We start from the raw sequence: 24266 nt of genomic DNA, 5'->3' as shown, positions 1-24266 counted from the left end.
TGCACCAGTTCTGGAACCAACAGGACCCTTCACAGCTTCTACCCACAAGCCATAAGACTGCTAAATAGTTAATAGCTTTTATTCCTAGTTTACTCCTTTTACGGAGTAGTTGCTGCCGTCTGGCCACTCTACCATAAAGTCCTGATTGGTGGAGTGCTGTAGAGATGGGAAAACATTCCAGAAGTACAACCATCTCCACAGAGGAACTCCAGAGCTCTGTCAGAGTGAAAATCGGGTTCTTGGTCACCTCCCTGACAAAGGCCCTTCTCACCCGACTGCTCAGTTTGGCCAAGTGGCCAACTCTAGGAAGAGTCTTGGTGGTTCTAAACGTCTTCCATTTAAGAATGATGGAGGCCACTGTGTTCTTGGGGACCTTCAAAGCTGCATACATTTCTTGATACCCTTCCCCAGACACGATCCTGTCTCGGAGCTCTAAGGACAATTCCTTCAACTTCATGGCTTGGTTTTTGCTCTAACATGCACTGTCAACCGTGGGACCTTATATAGACAGGTGTGTGCCTTTCCAAATCATGTCCAATCAACTCAATTTACCACACACACACAAGTATACTCCACAGGTGTGATTACTACCTCTGAGGGTTTAGAACTTGAGGTAGTTTAGAGCTTGACGGTACACTTTCCTTCTGTCAGCACATATCAAAGCTGCAGGCTAAGGTTAAAGCTAGACTTGATTTCCTCTATCGTAATCGCTACTCTTTCACCCCAGCTGCCAAACACACCCCGATTCAGATGCCCATCCAACCCGTGCTAGATTATGGAGACGTCATTTATAGATCGACAGGTAAGGGTGCTCTCTAGCAGCTAGATGTTCTTTATCATTCAGCCATCAGATTTGCCACCAATGCTCCTTATAGGACACATCACTGCGCTCTATACTCTTCTATAAACTGGTCATCTCTGTATACCCGTCACAAGACCCACTGGTTGTTGCTTATTTATAAAACCTTCTTAGGCCTCGCTCCTCCCTATCTGAGGTATCTACTGCAGCCCTCATCATCCACATGTTCTGTTCTGCCTGTCACATTCTGTTAAAGGTCTACAAAGCACACACATCCCTGGGTCGCTCGTCTTTTCAGTTCGCTGCAGCTAGTGACTGGAACAAGCTGCAACAAATGCTCAAACTGGACAGTTTTGACTCATGGACACTCTTACTGACAGTTGTGGCTGCTTTGCGTGATGTATTGTCTCCTCTACCCTCTTGCCCTTTGTGCTGTTGTCAGTGCCCAACAATGTTTGTGCTGCTACCATGTTGTGCTGCTGCCATGTTGTGTTGCTACCATGTTGTTGTCATGTTGTGTTGCTACCATGCTGTGATAGCATGGCAGCAACACATGGCATGTCGTCTTAGGTCTCTCTTTATGTAGTGTTGTGTTGTCTCTCTTGTCGTGATGTGTGTTTTGTCCTATATTTTTATTTTATTTATTTTTAATCTCAACCCCCATTCCCACAGGAGGCCTTTTGGTAGGCCGTCATTGTAAATAAGAACTTGTTCTTAACGGACTTGCCTAGTTAAATTAAAAAGTTAAATAAAAATAAAATACTCCAATCAAGTTGTAGAAACATATCAAGGATGATCAATGGAAACATGATGGACCTGAACGCAATTTCGAGTCTTTGCTATATGCAAAGGGTCTGAATACTTCCAAAGGCACTGTATATAGCAAAGTTATTGTTACTGATTGTGTATTTATTATTACTTGTCTTACTTTACTATTATTTATCTTCTCTTCCTCTCTGCATTGTTGAGACGGGCTCGTAAGTACGCATTTCCCTGCTAGTCAACAACTGTTGTTACGACGCATCTGACAAATAAAATTTGATTTGAAAAGCGGTCTCACGTTAATTTAGCATTAATTAACATAAACCTATTTAGCATCTCCTGGCTTTCACGCACAGCATACAAGCCACTGATGCAGACCTTTGGAAAAACTACATTTAAAACAAATCGAATAAATCCATGTAATATAGCCTACACCATCACAATAAATCCATTATTTATTTTAGACAGGTCTAAAGAAACATGATATGAAGAAAATGTTGTCTATTTCAGAAGAACATAATAGCATACTCTGCGTTGTCCTTATGTTAGGGCCTGATCTGGCTATGCCATAAGGCTGTGGGCTACACAAGATAATTTAGCAGACAAGATTTCTTAGAATTCTGTGGCATTATTTTATAGTATTCTGAATACAATTAATCATCGCTGAATAAAATTAATATATTTCCTCCAAACGACTTGAGGGAAGCTATTCTGCATTGAGCGGTTAACAAAGATACAGGTAGTCTTATATGCTTAGAGTTATTTATGTACATTTATTTGTGCTACATATGTTGGGCTATATGTTTTGATTCAACACATTCTAAGGCTACATGATGCGACTAATGATGATTTGAAAAAAGTTGCATGAAAGGCATGAGCTTTGCTTTGTTGTTTTTTGTGCAGGCTGTACACAGTTCATCAGTCTCTCATTCACAATTTGACAAGCACTTGATAATGCCTCAAATTTCCCAGCTTCATCCCCTTTGTGTGGCTGTAATTCCTCCCCAAAAAATCCATGCCTTTTGCAGCCAGTGGCCATTGCGCCCTTAGGCAGAATATAATCATTATAATTTCATTCTCCCGGATGCATTCCGAAGCACCTCTCATTGTCTGGTGATTGGGTCTTTCTCACAGGCTAAAAGTGAAGACAGACACATCGGGGACCCAACTGCGCGCATCCTTATCCAAATCTGAGATGCATAATTAAGATATTGGAAGAACTGTCCTTTACTTTTCGTCAGCCAACAAGATGAGTAGGTTTAACAAACAGCAAAAGCAGTAGCCTATGTCAATCTACTATCCCCATAGTACAAAAGTTTACATATTCTATTTGGTGCTAGAAATAACTATCCAAACATAGTCTGGGACAGTTGTGGGATGCAATGGATCCCAAATTAATACAACGACTAGCATAAAAAAAACAGTTTTAAGCAATGAGGTTTACGCAACAGATGAGAACATTTAGCTTAAAATGTTGAGAAACTATTTGACTATTTCTTCACATTATTAGCACAGAAATGCATACACGGCAGTAGGGTATATGCGTATTTGTTCCATTAGCAGGAAAACACCATTCTCAAAAGTGACCATAAATTTGGCCACTTTAGTTATGATACAAACCTTATAGGCCTATGGGCTAGGCTACATGAGGTGTGCGACAATGATTTTAAAAAGCTGCAAATGCATGGCTGTTTCTTGCCTTAAGCTGGGCATCACTCACAATTGATCATATATAATTCACAAGTTTTCAGCTAATATTGCCACCAATTAGACTATTTTTGATTTATCTTGTCATATACTAAATAATATGTGAAATTTGTTTTGATTTAGAATAGATGATTATCATGCACCGGGTCTCGAAAACAGGGGCAGAAAAAAAAGTAATCTACTGTATGCATTTAAATAGCGAATGGAGGACACTCTTCCCGCGGTTCATTTTCATGCCAGCCAGGTAGGCTTTACTCCTGTTGTAAAGAGAAGCAATGTGCTTAATATTAGGAAATGTGAGAAATAAATATAGTAGGCCTAGCCTATAGAAAGCTGATGGGATCCTCTTTTAATAGAGGCAATACATTTGCATCGATGTCAGAGTGATTAGAGGGACAATAAAGTGCTGAGTACCAGGCAGTTAGCATGTTTGGTAGGCTACTAATGACCATCAGCAGCAGCAGAGCTTGGACAATCCGAATTACCATGACTAAAAGGTCAAGTGGAATTTGACTGCAGTCATGACTCGTGACCGCCGGTGTGGCGGTATTATAGACACCTAAACAGCCCTAGTAACAGCACATCATTATGAAAGTATAGTAGATCCTTGATGTGTCCTCACACTATAACAGCACCGAAGTGTACGGAGTCTGATACAAGGACAAGTACTCCACTCAGGTTGGAGTGTTCATTGTGCTTCTTTCTGTTTGCTCAACTCCCACGGACTCTCTGGTGTCTAAATCCAATCCTCTTTCTAACCTGAACTTCGGTTCCGTAGGCTATATGTAGCCTACCTCACTGAATGTCTCAAGAACTTCCAATGTCAATATGAGTCAGAATGGCAAAGACTGTCTTACAACCCCTTCAATCCGTGGAAGCTTGGTCACAACCTCCTGATTTCTATTATTGCCAAATCGTCACCCCAAATGACAAAAATTGGGAAATTGAGAACCATTAACTTACCAACATGGAGACATGGATGGGCTTTAGTGATGAAAACAATTGTTTGCAGACTCATAATGGCTGTCTCCTATTACTTGCAAATTGAGCTATTGGCCCATCATTACCGGGGTGGCAGGTAGCCTAGTGGTTAGAGTGTTGGGCCAGTAACTGAAAGGTTGCTGGATCGAATCCCCGAGTTGACAAGGTAAAAATCTGTCATTCTGCCCCTGAACAAGGCAGTTTACCCACTGTTCCCCGGTTGGCTGTCATTGTAAATAAGAATGTGTTCTTAACTGACTTGCCTAGTTAAATAAAGGATAAATAAAGGTGTTAAAAAATAAAAATAAAAACATTTATTTTTTTATCGGCCAAATTGGTGTCCAAAAATACCAATTTCCGATTGTTATGAAAACTTGAAAGCGGCCCTAATTCATCGCCATTCAGATATAAATATAATATAAACCCCATTTAATTTACTCAAAGCCACAATCTGGAGTTTGTGTTTCAGAAAAGAGTAAGCACACTTAAATGAGGATATCTCCCCATTTTGACATGTGTACCTGTTTTAGCACTTACTTATACCGTTTTATTGATCCAAAGAGAGTTTTCGGTCCATATACCACATATTTAGATCATTTATAGGCATATCATGTTATGCCATTTGCCCATTCAATATATACATCTAAAATACATTTGAACCACACATATCCACATCCTAATACCAATATTACCTAGAAAAACCTTGTGGTGAAAGTACTTTTTCAAAAACACACCTTATGCTTAATTCCACATTTGACTTTTGAAAACACATGCATGTAATTACAGTACTTATACTTGTAAAATTAGGTGTATTTTTGTAAATTGTGATTTTTGTAAATTGTATAATGAACAAAATATAAAACACAACAATTTTACTGAGTTAGAGTTCATATAAGGAAATTAGTCAATTGAAAGAGTGAAATTAGACCCTAATCTATGGATTTCACATAACTGGTCAGGGGTGCAGCAATGGGTGGGCCTGGGAGGGCATAGGCCCACCCACTGGGGAGTTATTCAAAATGACTTTATTACAGACATAAATACTCCTGTTTCATGAGCTACCCAGGTGGCTGGTCTCAGATGATCCCGCAGGTGAAGAAGCTGGGTGTGGAGGTCCTAGGCTGGTGTTGTTACACGTGGTCTGCAGTTGTGAAGCTGGTTGGACATACTGTCAAATTCTCAAAAACAACTTGAGGTGGCTTATAATAGAGAAATTAACATTATATTCTCTAGCGACAACTCTGGTGGACATTCCTTCAGTCAGCATGTCAATTGCACACTCCCTCAAAACATCGACGGCATAGTGTTGTTTGACAAAACTGTGCATTTTACAGTGGCCTTTTATTGTCCCCAGCACAAGGTGCACCTGTGTAATGACCATGCTGTTTCATCAGCTTCTTGATATGCCACACCTGTCAGGTGGATGGAATATCTTGGAAAAGGAAAAATGCTCACTAACAAGGATGTAAACACGTTTTTGCACAGAATTTGAGATAAATACGTTTTTTTGTGCATATGGAACATTTCTGGGATCTTTTATTTCAGCTTATGAAACATGGGATCAACACATGTTCAGATTATATTTTTGTTCAGCATATTTTTAAAAAAAATCACCATTGACCTCACGGTGAAATCACTGAGCTGTTTCCTTCCTCTTCGGCAACTGAGTTAGGAAGGACGCCTGTATCTTTGTAGTGACTGGGTGTAATGAAAAGTGTAATTAATAACGTCACCATGCTCAAAGGGATATTCAATGTCTGCTTCTTTTTTTTACCCATCTACCAATAGGTGCCCTTCCCTGGTGTTTGTGGTTGAATCTGTGTCTGAAATTCACTGATCAGCTGAGGGACCTTACAGATAAATGTATGTGTAGGGTAGAGATGACAAAGTCATTCAAAAATCATGTTAAACACTATTATTGAACACAGAGTCCATACATCTTAATATGTGACTTGTTAAGCAAATGTGTACTCCTGAACTTACTTAACCTCTACTGACACCCCATCCCGGATCCGGGAGCGTAATCATCGACTGACACTCATTAGCATAACGCAATGGACATAAATATTACTAGAAAATACTCCTATTCATGAAGATCACAAGTGAAATATATTGAGACACAGCTTCGCATTTTGTTAATCGCCCTGTCATCTCAGATTTTCAAAATATGCTTTACAGCCAAAGCAATACAAGCATTTGTGTAAGTTTATCGATAGCCTTGTATAGCATTATGTCCAGCTAGCAACAGGTAACTTGGTCACGAAAATCAGAAAAGCAATCAAATTAAATCGTTTACCTTTGATGAGCTTCGGATTTTTCACTCATGAGACTCTCAGTTAGATAGCCAATGTTTCTTTTTTCCAAAAATTATATTTTTGTAGGCGAAATAGCTCCGCTCCTGTTCTTCACGTTTGACTGAGAAATCGACCGGAAATTGCAGTCACGACAACGCTGAAAAATATTCCAAATAAGCTCCATAATAATCGACAAAAACATGGCAAACGTTTTATAATCAATCTTCAAGGTGTTTTTCAAATATCTATTCGATAATATATCCACCGGGACAATTGGTTTTTCAGTAGGACCGATTGGAAAAATGGCTACCTCTGTATTTTACGCGAGAATCACTCAGAGCCATCAGGTGACCACTTACACAATGTAGCCGCTTACGGGTATTCTTCAACATAAAGGCGTAAAACTACGTCACAATGCTGTAGACACCTTGGGGAATACGTAGAAAAAGTAATCTGGTTGATAGGCCATTCACTGCTCAATAGGGACGCATTGGAACGCAGAGCTTTCAAAACATGAGGCACTTCCGGATTGGATTTTTCACAGGCTTTCTTTCGCCTGCAATATCAGTTCTGTTATACTCACAGACAATATTTTTACAGTTTTGGAAACTTTAGAGTCTTTTCTATCCTAAGCTGTCAATTATATGCATATTCTAGTATCTTGTCCTGACAAAATATCCCGTTTACTTTGGGAACGTTATTTTTCCAAAAATGAAATTACTGCCCCCTAGGTGCTTGCCATAACAAATGGGGTTGAATACTTGACTCAAGCTTTTCCACTTTGACATTATGGGGTAATGTATGTAGGCCAATCAAAATAGAATAATTTTTAAATTCAGGCTGTAACAACAAAATGTGGAAAAAGTCAAGTGGTGTGAATACTTTCTGAAGGCACTGTAAGTGAATCTATTGTGTGCACTTTAGAAGAGAGTTATCACTCCCACTACCAAGCTTCTCGTTGTAGTGCAGGACGTTTTTGCAAAAGCATTTCTATATTCTAGAACAATGTGTGATTCTCACATTGTCTTGTAAAAAAGGTCTTGGACCGAAATGTTACCAATAAATGAGTTTTAGTAAAGCAATTCTACAATTCTATGTATTGTGTAGGCAGGCATAGGGCCTATAGTGCACCATGTGTGCTGAGCTGACCACAGTAAGGCGTAGGAGTGAGTGTGTCGTGCTTCTGTTATCATAAGTTACCTTCCTGGTCTGCTTCCCGCGCTGTCTTCATTAGGGTGGGGTGGGGTCAAAGGGGGGCCCGAGGGGAGGGGGAGCTCTGTAAACGCAGGGACTGGAGATCTGTCTGGAAACAGACAACTGAAATTAAACCAAAAATATTAAGACAAATATAATTTCAAACACTGCAGAGACCAGTAACACTCTTATTTAGAGTTTTAAAAATGATCTAGTCTTAAAATCCTGACCAATTCAACTCTGGTCATTGTGGGTATCATTCATTCTAGTCAGCCACTAAATCACAGAAGGATCAATGTTTGTGTACGGTTAGAGTTCCGTTTCCTTCCACCATTTCTCAGCTTAATACTGCTTTGCCTGAGAAGAAAATTGAGGATTTGAGGAGTTAAGCTAAACTAAACAAAAGTAACCTCCAAAGTTTTTCATAACAATGATAACAATGAAATCCTCAATAAGCACTCTATCGATAAGCTATGACAGGAGACAACTGATATTGATGTTAAGTAACTAGTTCTGCAACAGAAAAATGACTCAGCAAGAAATGCACATGACCACTTCCCTCATATTAGCCTAATAGTGAGAACATAACAAAAGCCTTGAATTGACCTCAATATGGTCACCATGGTTAGAATACATCTTATTCAGTACTTCCCTCAATGTGAAGTCAACAAAAACCTCCCCACCTCATTTACACAGTACAGCTTTACAAATGCCCATACAAGAGATATCAGAAACCCCTCGGGTCGTTCCACCTCAAAAAGCATGAGATGTTTTTGACAACCACCATCTTAGATCGACACGATTAGCACTCATGAAAGACTTTGCAGAAATAGAATTTGAACCCTGAGAAATTAAGCTAAATCATTGAAACCAAATTGCCCATTTTAAATTTAGAGGATTCAGATAATATTAAATAAATATATCCGATTTGGACCAAACTTTTTCCTAAGGGTGAGTAAGACATGAGGGGAAAAAAAACAAAACAAAAGCCACTCAGACCCCTCATGCCAATCACAAACTAAAAACCTGTAGGATTATACAGTATCAGTTCTTGACTTTTGACAAGTAGTAAGAAGCTGTGGCTTGGAGTATTGCTTCTACATACAGTACCATGTAATGTATTCCCTGTGAATCTGGTGATTTTTTACTTTATTTTTCGCATGTTCACAGAAATTAAGTCATCGACGTTTGCATTATTTACCATAAAGTAATGGGAAATTACCAAATTCAGACTACTAGATGCCGCTGTTCGTGCTATACCACCAAACACTTAAATCCATTTTGCTGGTTTCTTGTGTTTAAATAGATAACAACAGTTTCATTGCAACTTTGGGTAGAAAACCAATAGATTGTGTGGTCATCCTCACAAATCAAGCCAGTCCTCCAGGAAAGCAATTCACTTTGTCCTAATCACAACCTAACGCTTCAGCCCAACTCTCCTTGAATAGTCCCCACAAGTGCTGGGTGATTGTGACAAAACTAAGTTTGCACATTTTGTGGACTATTCACAGGTGGAAACTTTCCGTGGGATTTTTTTGTTTTTTACCACTCCACAAATGTCTTGTTTAACAAACTATAGTTTTGGCAAGTTGGTTAGGACATCTACTTTGTGCACGACAGAAGTAATTTTTCCAACAATTGTTTACAGACAGATTATTTCACTCACTTATAATTCACTGTATCACAATTCCAGTGGGTCAGAAGTTTACATACACGAATTTGACTGTGCCTTTTTACAGCTCGGAAAATTCCAGAAAATTATGTCATGGCTTTAGAAGCTTCTGATAGGCTAATTTACATCATTTAAGTCAATTGGAGGTGTACTTATGGATGTATTTGAAGGCCTACCCTACCAAACTCAGTGCCTCTTTGCTTGACATTATGGGAAAAATCTAAAGAAATCAGCCAAGACCTCAAAAAAAATTTGTAGACCTCCACAAGTCTGGTTCATCCTTGGGAGCAATTTCCAAATGCCTGAAGGTACCACCTTCATCTGTATAAACAACAGTACGCAAGTATAAACACCATGGGACCACGCAGCCGTCATACCCCTCAGGAAGGAGACGCATTCTGTCTCCTAGAGATGAACAGACTTTAGTGCGAAAAGTGCAAATCAATCCCAGGATAACAGCAAAAGACCTTGTGAAGATTCTGGAGGCAACAGGTACAAAAGTATCTATATCCACAGTAAAACAAGTCCTATATCGACATAACTCGCAAGGCCGCTCAGCAAGGAAGAAGCCACTGCTCCAAAACCGCCATAAAAAAGCCAGACTACGGTTTGCAAATGCACATGGGACAAAGATCGTACTTTTTGGAGAAATGTCCTCTGGTCTGATGAAGCCATAATGACCCTGTTTGGAGGAAAAAGGGGGAGGCTTGCAAGCCGAAGAACACCATCCCAACCGTGAAGCACGGGGGTGGCAGTTTCATGTTGTGGAGGTACTTTGCTGCAGGAGGGACTGGTGCACTTCACAAAATAGATGGCATCATGAGGTAGGAAAATTGTGGATATATTGAAGCAACATCTCAAGACATCAGTCAGGAAGTTAAAGCTTGGTCGCAAATGGGTCCTCCAAATGAACAATGACCTCAAGCATACTTCCAAAGTTGTGGCAAAATAGCTTAAGGACAACAAAGTCAAGGTATTGGAGTGGCCATCACAAAGCCCTGACCTCAACCCTATAGAAGTGTGGGCAAAACTGAAAAAGTGTGAGCAATCAAGGAGGCCTACAAACCTGACTCAGTTACACCAGCTCTGTCAGGAGCCCAAATTATTGTGGGAAGCATGTGGAAGGCTACCCGAAACATTTGGCTCAAGTTAAACAATTTAAAGGCAATTTAAATGCTACCAAATACTAATTGAGTGTATGTAAACTTCTGACTCACTGGAAATGTGATGAAAGAAATAAAAGCTGAAATAAATAATGTTCTCTACTATTATTCTCTACTAGGAATTGTGAAAAACTGAGTTTAAATGTATTTGGCTAAGGTGTTTGTCAACTTCCGACAAATTAATATTAATACCATTTAAATGTAGATTTTCTTTGCATTGGATATATTTACCCTATCAGACAGAAACAGAAACATTTTACCTTATCAGAAAAACCAATACACAGAAGTATATTTTTTTTAACCTGCAAATTTAGTTAAAAGAAATTCATGTTAGCAGGCAATATTAACTAGGGAAATTGTGTCACTTCTCTTGGGTTCATTGCACGCAGAGTCAGGGTATATGCAACAGTTTGGGGGCACCTAGCTCATTGCAAACTAATTTGCCAAAATTTTACATAATTATGACATAACATTGAAGGTTGTGCAATGTAACAGCAATATTTAGACTTAGGGATGCAACCCGTTCGATAAAATACGTAACGGTTCTGTATTTTACCTAAAGAATCAACATTTTGTTTTTGAAATAATAGTTTCCGGATTTGACCATATTAATGACCAAAGGCTCGTATTTCTGTGTTTATTATATTATAATTAAGTATATGATTTGATATTTGATAGAGCAGTCTGACTGAGTGGTGGCAGGCAGCAGCAGGCTAGTAAGCATTCATTCAAACTTTATTGCGTTTGCCAGCTGCTCTTAGCAACTCTTGAATCACAGTGCTGTTTATGACTTCAAGCCTATCAACTCCTTAGATTAGGCTGGCAATACAAAAGTGTCTATTAGAACATCCAATAGGTCAAAGGTCAAAGGTATATGAAATACAAATGGTATATAGAGCGAAATAGTCTATGCGTCATAATTCCTATAATATATACATCCTAAAACTTCTTAAATGAGAATATTGAAGAACTGGGAATATTTTACCACCAGCTTTCAAATGTTCTCATGTTCTGAGCAAGGAACTTAAACATTATCTTTTTTACATGGCACATACTGCACTTTTACTTCCTTCTCCAACACTGTGTTTTTGCATTATTTAAACCAAATTGAGCATGTTTCATCATTTATTTGAGACTAAATTGATTTTATTTATGTATTATATTAAGTTTAAAAAGTTCTCATTGTTCAAAAATGTCAATATTGGTTTCCTCAGAGCAGAGAATCTTGTTTCTCAAGGTCTGTGAGTCCTTCAGGTGCCTATTGGCAAACTCCAAGCGGGCTGTAGTGTACCTTTTACTGATGAGTGCTTCTCCATTCTATGTAATGTGTTCCCTGTTCAGAGAGAATAATTGAAGTCACTTATATTGTTTACCATGAAGTAGTGCGGAAACCCCAGGTTTTGTTCACTAAATGCAGCTGTTCCCGCAATACCGCCAGTCTTTTATATATTTTGCAGGTCTCATGTTAATTAAATAGATCACAACATATTCTTTGCAACTTTGTGCAGAAAACCAATAGATTTGCCTCATGATGAAAAAAAAAAGTGCGGTCATCCTCACAATTCAAGCCAGTCCTCCATGAAAGCAAATCTGTTTGTTGGTCTTTTATGCTTAATCTGTGTCCAGGAAACCACCCCTTTGTGTGTAGTTCTCTCTTCAAGAAAGGTCTGGATTAGTTATTGTTAGACCATTCCTGTTGAACAAGCAAACCATTAGGCTACAGCAGTTCTAATGGTTTCAATGGTATGGTCTGTAATGATCATCAATGGTAAAAGTCCCAAACACACTGTGTATTGATTTGCAATTTTAATGGTTTTGGGTTGTGTTGGGTTTAATGGTAAATGTCACTAATCACAATAGATAGAGCTGTTTCCTGATTATTTCATTTTTTTTTAAATGAGACTTCCATGCAATTATTTATTTTATTAAGGTTATTACAACATTGTAGTCCCAACATTGTAGTCCCTCTCCCATTTCTTAATCAATATTTTGGGCTTATAGGAAAAGTCTTCATTTGAGAATTGCATAGGGATAGCCCCCTAAGAGAGCAGGGTGATTCTCATTAATTCAGTTGTAAAGAGCGACTGCCCCTAAAAAGAAACTAATCCCTTTGAAAACGGTCTATGTGGGATTGACGAGTCAAACATTTATTCTGGTGTCAAAATTGACTACAAAGTGTAAATAGGATCATTTTTATCAAAGTCAGTCTAGTCTAAAACTGAGTTTGGAACCTCAGTGTGTCACACTGACAGGAGTGCTCAAAACAAAAGACAACAAATAAGGTTGGACTTGGATTATAATTGTCAACGAATCATGCTTTGTTTTGCCTGAATGCCAAGCGTCACGTCCGAAGGAAACCTGGCACCATACCTATGGTAAAGCATGGTGGTGGCAGCATCATGCTGTGGGGATATTTTTCAGCGATGTGGACTGGGAGACTAGTCAGGATCGAGGGAAAGCTGAACAGAGCAAAGTACCAAGAGATTCTTGATGAAAACCTGCTCCAGAGCACTCAGCACCTCAGACTGGGGCAAAGGTTCACCTTCCAACAGGACACCCAGCAAAGACAATCCAGGAGTGACTTCAGGACAAGTCTCTATGTCCTGAAGTGGCCCAGCCCAGAGCCCGGACTTGAACCCAATCTAACATCTCGGGAGAGACCTGAAAATAGTTGTGCAGCGACGCTCTCCATCCAACCTGACAGAGCTTGAGAGGCTCTGCAGAGAAGAACGGGAGAAACTCCCCAAATACAAATGTGCCAAGCTTGTAGTGTCATACCCAAGACTCAAGGCTGTAATCGCTGTCAAAGGTGTTTTCAAAAAAGTACTGTAATCAGGTAGGCCTATTTTATGAAATTTCCACCGGATCAGAGCATCACATTTGTTTCCCCTTTCATGGTGAGTGGTTATTGCAAGGGATAGAGCTGGAAACAGTTGAGGAACTATTGTCATTCTCAATGGATGTAAAAATAGACATAATTTACTTGCTGTTTGAGGCGAAGAAAAACTTACTTTGAGAAGCTCCAAAGTGATGCTGAGTTAAGACAATCAGAAATAGTATCAGATCCCCAAATGGACAAATTTTGGGGCCTAAATTTGCATGCAGGCCAGGCAGCCGAGGTCTCCTTCTAAGCATAATCGGGTGAGTGTCCTTAATCAAAATTGACAGGAGTGCTCAAAACAAAAGACAACAAATAAAAAAAATAAAAAAAAATGGGCTTCAGGATCTCGTCACGGTATTTTTGGGCATTCATATAGCCACCGATAAAATACAATTGTGTTCGTTGTCCTTAGCTTATGCCTGCCCATACCATAACGTTGACATCATTAAACCACTTGCGCGCACACAACACGCCAGACACGTGGTCTGTGGTTGTGAGGCTGGTTGGACGTAGTGCCAAATTCCCTAAAAACGACATTGGAGGCAGCTTATGGTAGAGAAATGAACTTTCAATTATCTGGCAACAGCTCCATGTGGACATTCCTGCAGTCAGCATACCAATTGTACGCTCCCTCAAAACTTGAGACATCTGTGGCATTGTGACGCCTGACAAACAGCACGTTTCAGAGTGTCCTTTTATTGTCCCCAGCACAAGGTGCAAATCTGTAATGATTATGCTTTTTAATTAGCTTCTTGATAATCCATCCAACTGACAGGTGTGTCATATCTTGGTAAAGTAGAAATGCTCACTAACAGGGATTTACACAAATTTGTACAGAACATTTGAGAGAAATAAGCTTTTTATTTTATCTCAGCTCATGAAACATGGGATCAACACTATGCATGTTGCATTTATATTTTCATTTAGTGTATGCTGAATGTATCAACCGAAATAACCAAACAAACATTCTAGATGATAAATTATGTTCATTTAACAGTAAATGTAGGTTACTACTGGTGATACTGGTGTGCCATCCCTGCGGCCTCCATAATGGATTAGTCCACTCAGACAGGTGACTTGTGTGCCATATATAAAAATAATTTATTTGCCACTGCTCGAATAAATAAAAAAATCATGCTTGACCAACAGCCTATCCTCCAAACAATTGACTAAATGTGGTCAGCCCTAATGGGTAGGAATAAGTTTGGTCCCAAATCAGATGTTAGGTAATATAATTATTTAATATTATCTGAATCCTATAAATTAAAAATGGCCAATGTGTGCAATTCTTAATTTCTCTGAGATCAAATTTCAACAAAATAATGTTTCAAGAATGCCTATTTTACTTGGTTCGAACTACAGAAACAACTTCAGAACAATCTGAGATGGTGGGTGTCATGGCATGCTGAAATGACATGGAACGACTCCCTATCCATTGTCAACCTTGGACTTGCACCCCAATCAATGTAAATCAAATTAAATTTTATAGCACCTGTGTATAGGACTACTTAGTCAAAATTGTCAAATTACCAGTCCCGGTCATTCATTCTTCCCAAGAACAGACGCATGAGACTGAGAAGAATGAGGGCAGAAGAGAGAGAACAGAGTGGGAGCAGTTCTGCTCTCTCCCTAACCTCAGGCCTCTCCCCCCCCCCTCTCTCTACCAGACCTAATCTGTAAAAAACAGCTCACTCCATATGTCACCTCCCTAACGGAACAAGGACCTTGCACACACACAATCTCTTTTAAAGGTACAACAGCCTAAATTAGGACTGAAGCACAAATCTTTAGGCTACATTCCTCACAAGACAAGGAACAGTTTGACCTAGAAATGCCTCAGAGGGCTGAATGAACAGCGTAGCAACTTTAGAACATCTTATAAAGTTGTTTAAAATGTTATACTAGGCTATAGGCCTTGCCAAAAGAGATCGACCATACCGTTATGATAGTTTACACTGAGGTCAGAACGCAATCATGGTTCCCGTACAAATCAGCTGGGCTTGACAATCTGGACCCTCTATTTCTGAAACTATCCGCCGCCATTGTCGCAACTACTATTACCAGCCTGTTCAACCTCTCTTTCATATCGTCTGAGATCCCCAAGGATTGGAAAGCTGCCGCAGTCATCCCCCTCTTCAAAGGGGGAGACACCCTGGACCCAAACTGTTACAGACCTATATCCATCCTGCCCTGCCTATCTAAGGTCTTCGAAAGCCAAGTCAACAAACAGGTCACTGACCATCTCGAATCCCACCGTACCTTCTCCGCTGTGCAATCTGGTTTCCGAGCCGGTCACGGGTGCACCTCAGCCACACTCAAGGTACTAAACGATATCATAACCGCCATCGATAAAAGACAGTACTGTGCAGCCGTCTTCATCGACCTTGCCAAGGCTTTCGACTCTGTCAATCACCATATTCTTATCGGCAGACTCAGTAGCCTCAGTTTTTCGGATGACTGCCTTGCCTGGTTCACCAATTACTTTGCAGACAGAGTTCAGTGTGTCAAATTGGAGGGCATGCTGTCCGGTCCTCTGGCAGTCTCTATGGGGGTGCCACAGGGTTCAATTCTCGGGCCGACTCTTTTCTCTGTATATATCAATGATGTTGCTCTTGCTGCGGGCGATTCCCTGATCCACCTCTACGCAGACGACACCATCCTATATACTTCCGGCCCGTCCTTGGACACTGTGCTATCTAACCTCCAAACGAGCTTCAATGCCATACAACACTCCCTCCGTGGCCTCCAACTGCTCTTAAATGCTAGTAAAACCAAATGCATGCTTTTCAACCGATCGCTGCCTGCACCCGCATGCCCGACGAGCATCACCACCCTGGATGGTTCCGACCTTGAATATGTGGACACCTATAAGTACCTAGGTGTCTGGCTAGACTGTAAACTCTCCTTCCAGACTCATATCAAACATCTCCAATCGAAAATCAAATCAAGAGTCGGCTTTCTATTCCGCAACAAAGCCTCCTTCACTCATGCCGCCAAACTTACCCTAGTAAAACTGACTATCCTACCGATCCTCGACTTCGGCGATGTCATCTACAAAATTGCCTCCAACACTCTACTCAGCAAACTGAATGCAGTTTATCACAGTGCCATCCGTTTTGTCACTAAAGCACCTTATACCACCCACCACTGCAACTTGTATGCTCTAGTCGGCTGGCCCTCGCTACATATTCGTCGCCAGACCCACTGGCTCCAGGTCATCTACAAGTCCATGCTAGATAAAGCTCCGCCTTATCTCAGTTCACTGGTCACGATGGCAACACCCATCCGTAGCACGCGCTCCAGCAGGTGTATCTCACTGATCATCCCTAAAGCCAACACCTCATTTGGCCGCCTTTCGTTCCAGTACTCTGCTGCCTGTGACTGGAACGAATTGCAAAATTCCTGAAATTGGGAGATTTATCTCCCTCACCAACTTCAAACATGTGCTATCTGAGCAGCTAACCGATCGCTGCAGCTGTACATAGTCTATTGGTAAATAGCCCACCCATTTTCACCTACCTCATCCCCATACTGTTTTTATTTATTTACTTTTCTGCTCTTTTGCACACCAATATCTCTACCTATACATGACCATCTGATCATTTATCACTCCAGTGCTAATCTGCAAAATTGTAATTATTCACCTACCTCCTCATGCTTTTTGCACACAATGTATATAGACTCCCCTTTTTTGTACTGTGTTATTGACCTGTTAATTGTTTACTCCATGTGTAACTCTGTGTTGTCTGTTCACACTGCTAAGCTTTATCTTGGCCAGGTCGCAGTTGCAAATGAGAACTTGTTCTCAACTAGCCTACCTGGTTAAATAAAGGTGAAATAAAAATAAAATAAACATTAAGACACTGTGGTGCTGGTGCGAGATATGGGTCAGAAAACATACCTCAATGCAAGGATGGGATATGCCACTGTACCTATATCCACACGACTCCATTGAGAAGATTAAAATGATGAACTAGCAGTATTTCAAACAGTGAAGTTATGTAAGGTAGATGTTTGAACCTGCAACCTGCACTGCATACACGAGACTAGCCCTTGATCATGACTCTCAGTTCCATTACAGTACACATAAGAGTCATTGAACAAAGGAGTATTTTGTACGGTGGAGTTTTGTAAATAGCGCCGACATTGTCTGAACAGTAACACGCATCGCTTACATTACATTTTTGGAAGCATAAGGCCCTCATCTTTCATATCACAGAGTGATATTTTAAAAAATACATTAAATTGAGACACACCGTTATAGGGTTAGAGTTAGTATTCCCACATGGGCATATATCCATGTTAAAAACATGTGTTTACAGAAAACAGACTGTAGACAGATAATTAGCACAGGTAACAGAAGAAAAATACTGTTGGCTGCAGCTGTGATAAAGCTGGTTAAAACAGTGTACAGTAAGTGTGTTTTGTATTTGTGAAATTGTGATATGAAAGTAAAAGGCTCTATATTTCAAGAACTGTATCGCAATGAAGAACCGATTCACGTTTAGATGCAGTATTGGCTGCCAGAGCCAGTCTACTTCTGAAAATGACTTAAGGTCTTTGGACCTTTAAACTGGAACTGACAACAATTTAGCAACATTAAATCTTATTCAAATCTGTTCATATACACCCCCAGGAAGAATATGACACTTTTTTTTGTACAATTTCTGACAAGCGAGCAGTTAGAAATGGTCATTTTCATATTTTCATAAATTCATAGAATTAGTCAATAAAACCTAATAAAAACATATTTTCAAGGACAGTCTACACAGACCGGTGACCCATAGCCAATCAAAGCTGCAATAGGCTTATAGGCAAATAAGGCATTTGTCACACGGGCCTGCCATCATTCCCTTTGAATTGGACTGTGTTCACAGGCAGTAGAAAAAAAACCTATAAAACCTATTTAAAAAAAAATGTTTTTAAGCATAACTGGGAATTCGATTTTTTTTTTTTTACTGATATTATGCTTGTGTTTCATATCTGCAAAGTAGTTAAAAGGCTGTCAGTTCCACTTTAAGTAGTAACGCTAACATTAGGCTCCTTAAGAGTACTACTTGGACTAACACTAGACTATATTTATTTAGTGTAAACTGTTTGACCACATGGGCTCACTTTGACATTGAGACCCAGTCAAAAACAACTAACGTTAAATAGCAAGCAAGAGTGGTCAACTGGATTAGGAAGGGAGCCAGAAAGTCTAGACATTTCTATGGTTGGCAGCTACTTAAAATGACCAAAAAGTAGACATCAAATGAGTAACGTTACCATAAAGCAGTGAAGCAAAGATGTTATCGTGACTTTCGTTTTTTTATTAACAGTCAACGTTAACTAGCTAGCTAGCTAACTTTGACCTATCTGGCAAGCAATTAGCCGGTTAAATAGCTGCACAGTTCACAAATAAAACAACCACTGGAATAAATAAAAAAAATGCGCCGTCTTACCTGGATATAGCGTGTAAAAAGTATGGTCGTGTAAATGTCATTACATTAAATAACACATAGCTGACGTTAGATGTCGACACAAGCAAGTGCAGTGACACCACTGAGCCAGTAACACAACTTCTTCTTCGGTGGGGTTTATCAGTAGTTGGCATCCAACGTTATGGTACATTACTGCCACCTACTGTACTGGAGTGCGGCCCAGAGACAGTGAGAAACTAAATCCTATCTGCCAGCCCCGTTGCTCTTAAAAAAAATCAAATATTTGAGACTATATATAATAACATTCTACTCAATATTCCAATTAAACTAATTTCCTGTATCCCCTTATCCCTCATACTAGATCTGAAACTGCTCACACTGTAGCAATACATGCTCCACTGTATCTGTTTAATGGCAAGAATAACACTTTCCTGTTGGATGCTTTTCTATCACATTTCAGATCTTATTCAACCGGCTGGGTCTCACCTTTAATTTTGTAAAGAATCGGCTCCTCTCTTCTGTCCCTTCCTGCCGTTCTACCTTCCCCAACCTTCCTCTGTACTTGAAATAAATGCCTTAATATATCTATTCCACTGCTCCTGCCATGTCTGCACCATCTCCATATCAGGCGTGTTGCCTTTGCCTTGCTCATTTGGTATTTTATTAGGATCCCTATTAGCTGTTGCAAAAGCAGCAGCTACTCTTCCCGGGCTCCACACAAACATGACACATAATACAGAATGACATAATACAGAACATCATTAGACAAGAACAGCTCAAGGACAAAACTACATACATTTTTAAAAAGGCACACGTACCCTACATATCAATGCATACACACAAACTATCTAGGTCAAAAAGGGGAGAGACGTTGTGCCGTTAGGTGTTGCTTTATTTATTTATTGAAACCAGGTTTGCTGTTTATTTGAGCAATATGAGATGGAAGGATGTTCCTTGCAATAAGGGCTCTATATAATACTGTACGTTTTCTTGAATTTGTTCTGGATTTGGGGACTATGAAAAGACCCCTGGTGGCATGTCTGGTGGGATAAGTTTGTGTGTCAGAGCTGTGTGTAAGTTGACTATGCAAACAATTTGGAATTTTCAACACATTAATGTTTCTTATAAAAATAAGAAGTGATGCAGTCAGTCTCTCCTCAACTCCTAGCCAAGAGAGACTGGCATGCATAGTGTTAATATTAGCCCCCTGATTACAAATAAAAGCAAAATGTGCCGCTCTGTTCTGGGCCAACTGCAGCTTAACTAGGTATTTCCTTGTAGCACTGGACAACACGACTGGACAATAATCAAGATTAGGCAAAACTAGAGCCTGCTGATGGTAATATGGTTGAATCATCAGCATACATGGACACACATGCTTTGTTTAATGCCAGTGGCAGTAAAAATAGAAAAGAGTAGAGAGTCTAGAGAGCTGCCCTGCGGTACACCACACTTTCCATGTTTGACATTAGAGATGCTTCCATTATAGAAAACCCTTTGAGTTCTATTAGATAGATAGCTCTGAATCCACGATATGGCAGAGGTTGAAAAGCCATAGCACTTAAGTTTTTTCAACAACAGGTTATGTTCAATAATATCAAAGGCTGCACTGAAATCTAACAGTACAACTCCCACAATCTTCTTATTATCAATTTCTTTCAACCACTCATCAGTCATTTGTGTCAGTGCGGTACATGTTGAGTGCCCTTCTTTATAAGCATGCTGAAAGTCTGTTAATTTGTTTACAAAGAAATAGCATTGTATTTGGTCAAACACAATTTTTTCCAATAGTCTGCTCAGAGCTTGCAGCAAGCTTATAGGTCTGCTGTTAGAAACAGTAAAGGCCGCTTTACCACTCTTGGTAGCGAAATTACTTTGGCTTCCCTCCAGGCCTGAGGACAAAGACTTTCCTCTAGGCTCAGGTTAAAAATATGACAGATAGGAGTGGCTATAGGATCCTCAGAAGCTTTCCATCTAAGTTGTCAATGCCAGGAGGTTTGTCATTATTGATCGTTGTTACGGATACCAGTATCCTGTGTGTGTATCCTGTGTGTGTGTGTATGTATCCTGTGTTTGCTCTCCTTCTCCCCTCACAGGTGAAAATCATCACTCCCCAATCAGTCACCAATCAATCATCAATCAGAAGACACACCTCCTCCTGTTTTCCTACCCTATCACAGTTCCTTTCCCTTGGTTTAAAAACCCTGTCAGTTGTTTGCTCTTCAGCTCAATCTTTCTGTAAATGCCATGTCTGTAGGGCTCTGTGTTTATTAACCGCTTGTTGTTTATTAACCTCTTGTTGTTTATTAACCTCTTGTTGTTTATTAACCTCTTGTTGTTTATTAACCTCTTGTTGTTTATTAACCTCTTGTTGTTTATTAACCTTGTTGTTTATTAACCTCTTGTTGTTTATTAACCTCTTGTTGTTTATTAACCTCTTGTTGTTTATTAACCTCTTGTTGTTTATTAACCTCTTGTTGTTTATTAACCTCTTGTTGTTTATTAACCTCTTGTTGTTTATTAACCTCTTGTTGTTTATTAACTTCTCGTTGTTTGAGCACCTCCATAGCACTTTGTCATCACCTGTGAGTATTGTTTTGGTTATGGTGTTTGTGTTTGATTGCTGGTGGGAAAAGGGGAAACCAAGACAAGTCGCCCATGGGCATACACTACCTGTAGGTAGACTTTGTTATATACACTAGTTAGAACTGGGCGGACCACCCACTGTATTTTTGGTTAGTTAGCTGTTGTTAAAGTAGGCTAGTCTAGCTTAGGGGTTTTTGAATACTTATTGTTTCTTTCCTTTGGTCCAGCTCTGCCCCTTTTCCTGCTCCCCATTACCGTGTGTTTTCAAATAAACCTTGAGTTTGACAGATTTCAGTTGTCCTGGCTATTTTGTTCTCACTTTTACTTTGTCACAATTCTAATTTGCATGAGTTATGTTACGGGTCTCATTACCATCCCCCCTAAACTGTCGGGCCAAAAGGGATTCGTAACAATCGTTAACAATCAGTTTTCCACGTCTCCCACACTAACTTTACAAATTTCAAACTTGCACTGCTTTTCTTTCATTTTTTATTTTTATACATTAATATAATTGCTCAATGTTTGTCATGGGCATTTCCTACCTAAATTTGCCCACTTTGCCAATGAAATAATCATTAAAATACTTGGCAACATCAAATAATTTAATTTAAAGTACTCAAGTTTTTTTCCAGCATTCTTTATACCATTAATCTTGGCTTCATAATAAAGTTTCTTCTTATTTTTGTTGAGTTTAGTCACATTTCTCAATTTGCAGTAAGTAAGCCAGTCAGATGTACAGCCTGACTTATTAGCCACTAATTTTATCCCATCTCTTTCAACCATACAGTTTTTCAATTCCTCATAAATCCATGGAGCCGTAACAGTTCAATAATTAATAATTATCATTAATTGGAAGAAGCAATTTCATAAATTCATCAAGTGCAGCGTCTGGATGCTCCTCATTAATCACATCAGACCAACAAATATTTTTTAACATCATCCACAACCACAACCAAATCTTATACACTATTTTAGGCCCGGCTGTTGGAACTGTGGCTTTCCTGGATATCACCCCTCCATTGCTGTTCTAGTTCGTGTTTATTGGCTTATTTCACTGTAGAGCCTCTAGTCCTGCTCACCATACCTTATCCAACCTATTAGTTCCACCACCCACACATGCAATGACATCTCCTGGTTTCAATTATGTTTCTAGAGACAATATCTCTCTCTTCATCACTCAATACCTAGGTTTACCTCCACTGTATTCACATCCTACCATACCTTTGTCTGTACATTATACCTTGATGCTATTTTATCGCCCCCAGAAACCTCCTTTTACTCTCTGTTCCAGACGTTCTAGACGACCAATTCTTATTGCTTTCAGCCGCACCCTTATTCTACTCCTCCTCTGTTCCTCTGGCGATGTAGAGGTGAATCCAGGCCCTACAGTGCCTTGCTCCACTCCTATTCCCCAGGCGCTCTCTTTTGACGACTTCTGTAACCGTAATAGCCTTGGTTTCATGCATGTTAACATTAGAAGCCTCCTCCCTAAGTTTGTTCTATTCACTGCTTTAGCACACTCTGCCAACCCGGATGTTCTAGCTGTGTCTGAATCCTGGCTTAGGAAGACTACCAAAAATTCTGACATTTTAATTCCAAACTACAACCTTTTCAGACAAGATAGAACTGCCAAAGGGGGCGGTATTGCAATCTACTGCAAATATAGCCTGCAGAGTTCTGTCCTACTATCCAGGTCTGTACCCAAACAATTTGAACTTCTACTTTTAAAAATCCACCTCTCTAAAAACAAGTCTCTCACCGTTGCAGTCTGCTATAGACCACCCTCTGCCCCCAGTTGTGCTCTGGACACCATATGTGAACTGATTGCCCCCCATCTATCTTCAGAGCTCGTGCTGCTAGGCGACCTAAACTGGAACATGCTTAACACCCCAGCCATCCTACAATCTAAACTTGATGCCCTCAATCTCACACAAATTATCAATGAACCTACCAGGTACCTCCCCAAAGCCTTAAACACGGGCACCCTCATAGATATCATCCTAACCAACTTGCCCTCTAAATACAACCTCTGCTGTCTTCAACCAAGATCTCAGCGATCACTGCCTCATTGCCTGCATCCGTAATGGGTCAGCGGTCAAACGACCCCCACTCATCACTGTAAAACGCTCCCTGAAACACTTCAGCGAGCAGGCCTTTCTAATCGACCTGGCCGGGGTATCCTGGAAGGATATTGATCTCATCCCGTCAGTAGAGGATGCCTGGATATTTTTTTTAAATGCCTTCCTAACCATCTTAAATAAACATGCCCCATTCAATAAATTTAGAACCAGGAACAGATATAGCCCTTGGTTCTCCCCAGACCTGACTGCCCTTAACCAACATAAAAACATAATATGGCGTTCTGCATTAGCATCGAACAGCCCCCGTGATATGCAGCTGTTCAGGGAAGCTAGAAACCATTATACACAGGCAGTTAGAAAAGCCAAGGCTAGCTTTTTCAAGCAGAAATTTGCTTACTGCAACACTAACTCAAAAAAGTTCTGGGACACTGTAAAGTCCATGGAGAATAAGAACACCTCCTCCCAGCTGCTCACTGCACTGAATATAGAAAACACTGTCACCACTGATAAATCCACCATAATTGAGAATTTCAATAGGCATTTTTCTACGGCTGGCCATGCTTTCCACCTGGCTACTCCTGCCCCGGTCAACAGCACTGCACCCCCCACAGCAACTCGCCCAAGCCTTCCCCATTTCTCCTTCTCCCAAATCCGTTCAGCTGACGTTCTGAAAGAGCTGCAAAATCTGGACCCCTACAAATCAGCCGGGCTAGACAATCTGGA

At 40.0% G+C, this 24266-nt stretch overlaps 1 protein-coding gene across 3 annotated transcripts in view; it reads right to left on the bottom strand.

Annotated features, from left to right (window-relative positions):
- The window catches only part of LOC135539854 (natural resistance-associated macrophage protein 2-like), a 43839-nt gene extending 24838 nt beyond the window's left edge, over nucleotides 1-19001 (bottom strand). For 2 of the 3 annotated variants that reach the window (XM_064966035.1, XM_064966037.1), the window contains exons 1-2: nucleotides 18898-19001; nucleotides 7744-7846 (exon numbers count right to left, since the gene is read on the bottom strand). In XM_064966035.1, coding sequence (XP_064822107.1) covers nucleotides 7744-7774 — 31 coding nt within the window. In that variant the 5' untranslated portion in view covers nucleotides 7775-7846; nucleotides 18898-19001. Of the gene's footprint in view, nucleotides 1-7743; nucleotides 7861-18897 lie in introns of all 3 variants that reach the window. The other variant, XM_064966036.1, reaches the window with a different exon arrangement.
- Between the last annotated feature and the right edge of the window lie 5265 nt (nucleotides 19002-24266).

Source organism: Oncorhynchus masou, chromosome 5 (genome assembly GCF_036934945.1).
Source record: "Oncorhynchus masou masou isolate Uvic2021 chromosome 5, UVic_Omas_1.1, whole genome shotgun sequence".
Lineage (NCBI taxonomy): Eukaryota > Metazoa > Chordata > Actinopteri > Salmoniformes > Salmonidae > Oncorhynchus > Oncorhynchus masou.
This window is presented reverse-complemented; position numbering and strand designations above follow the sequence as displayed.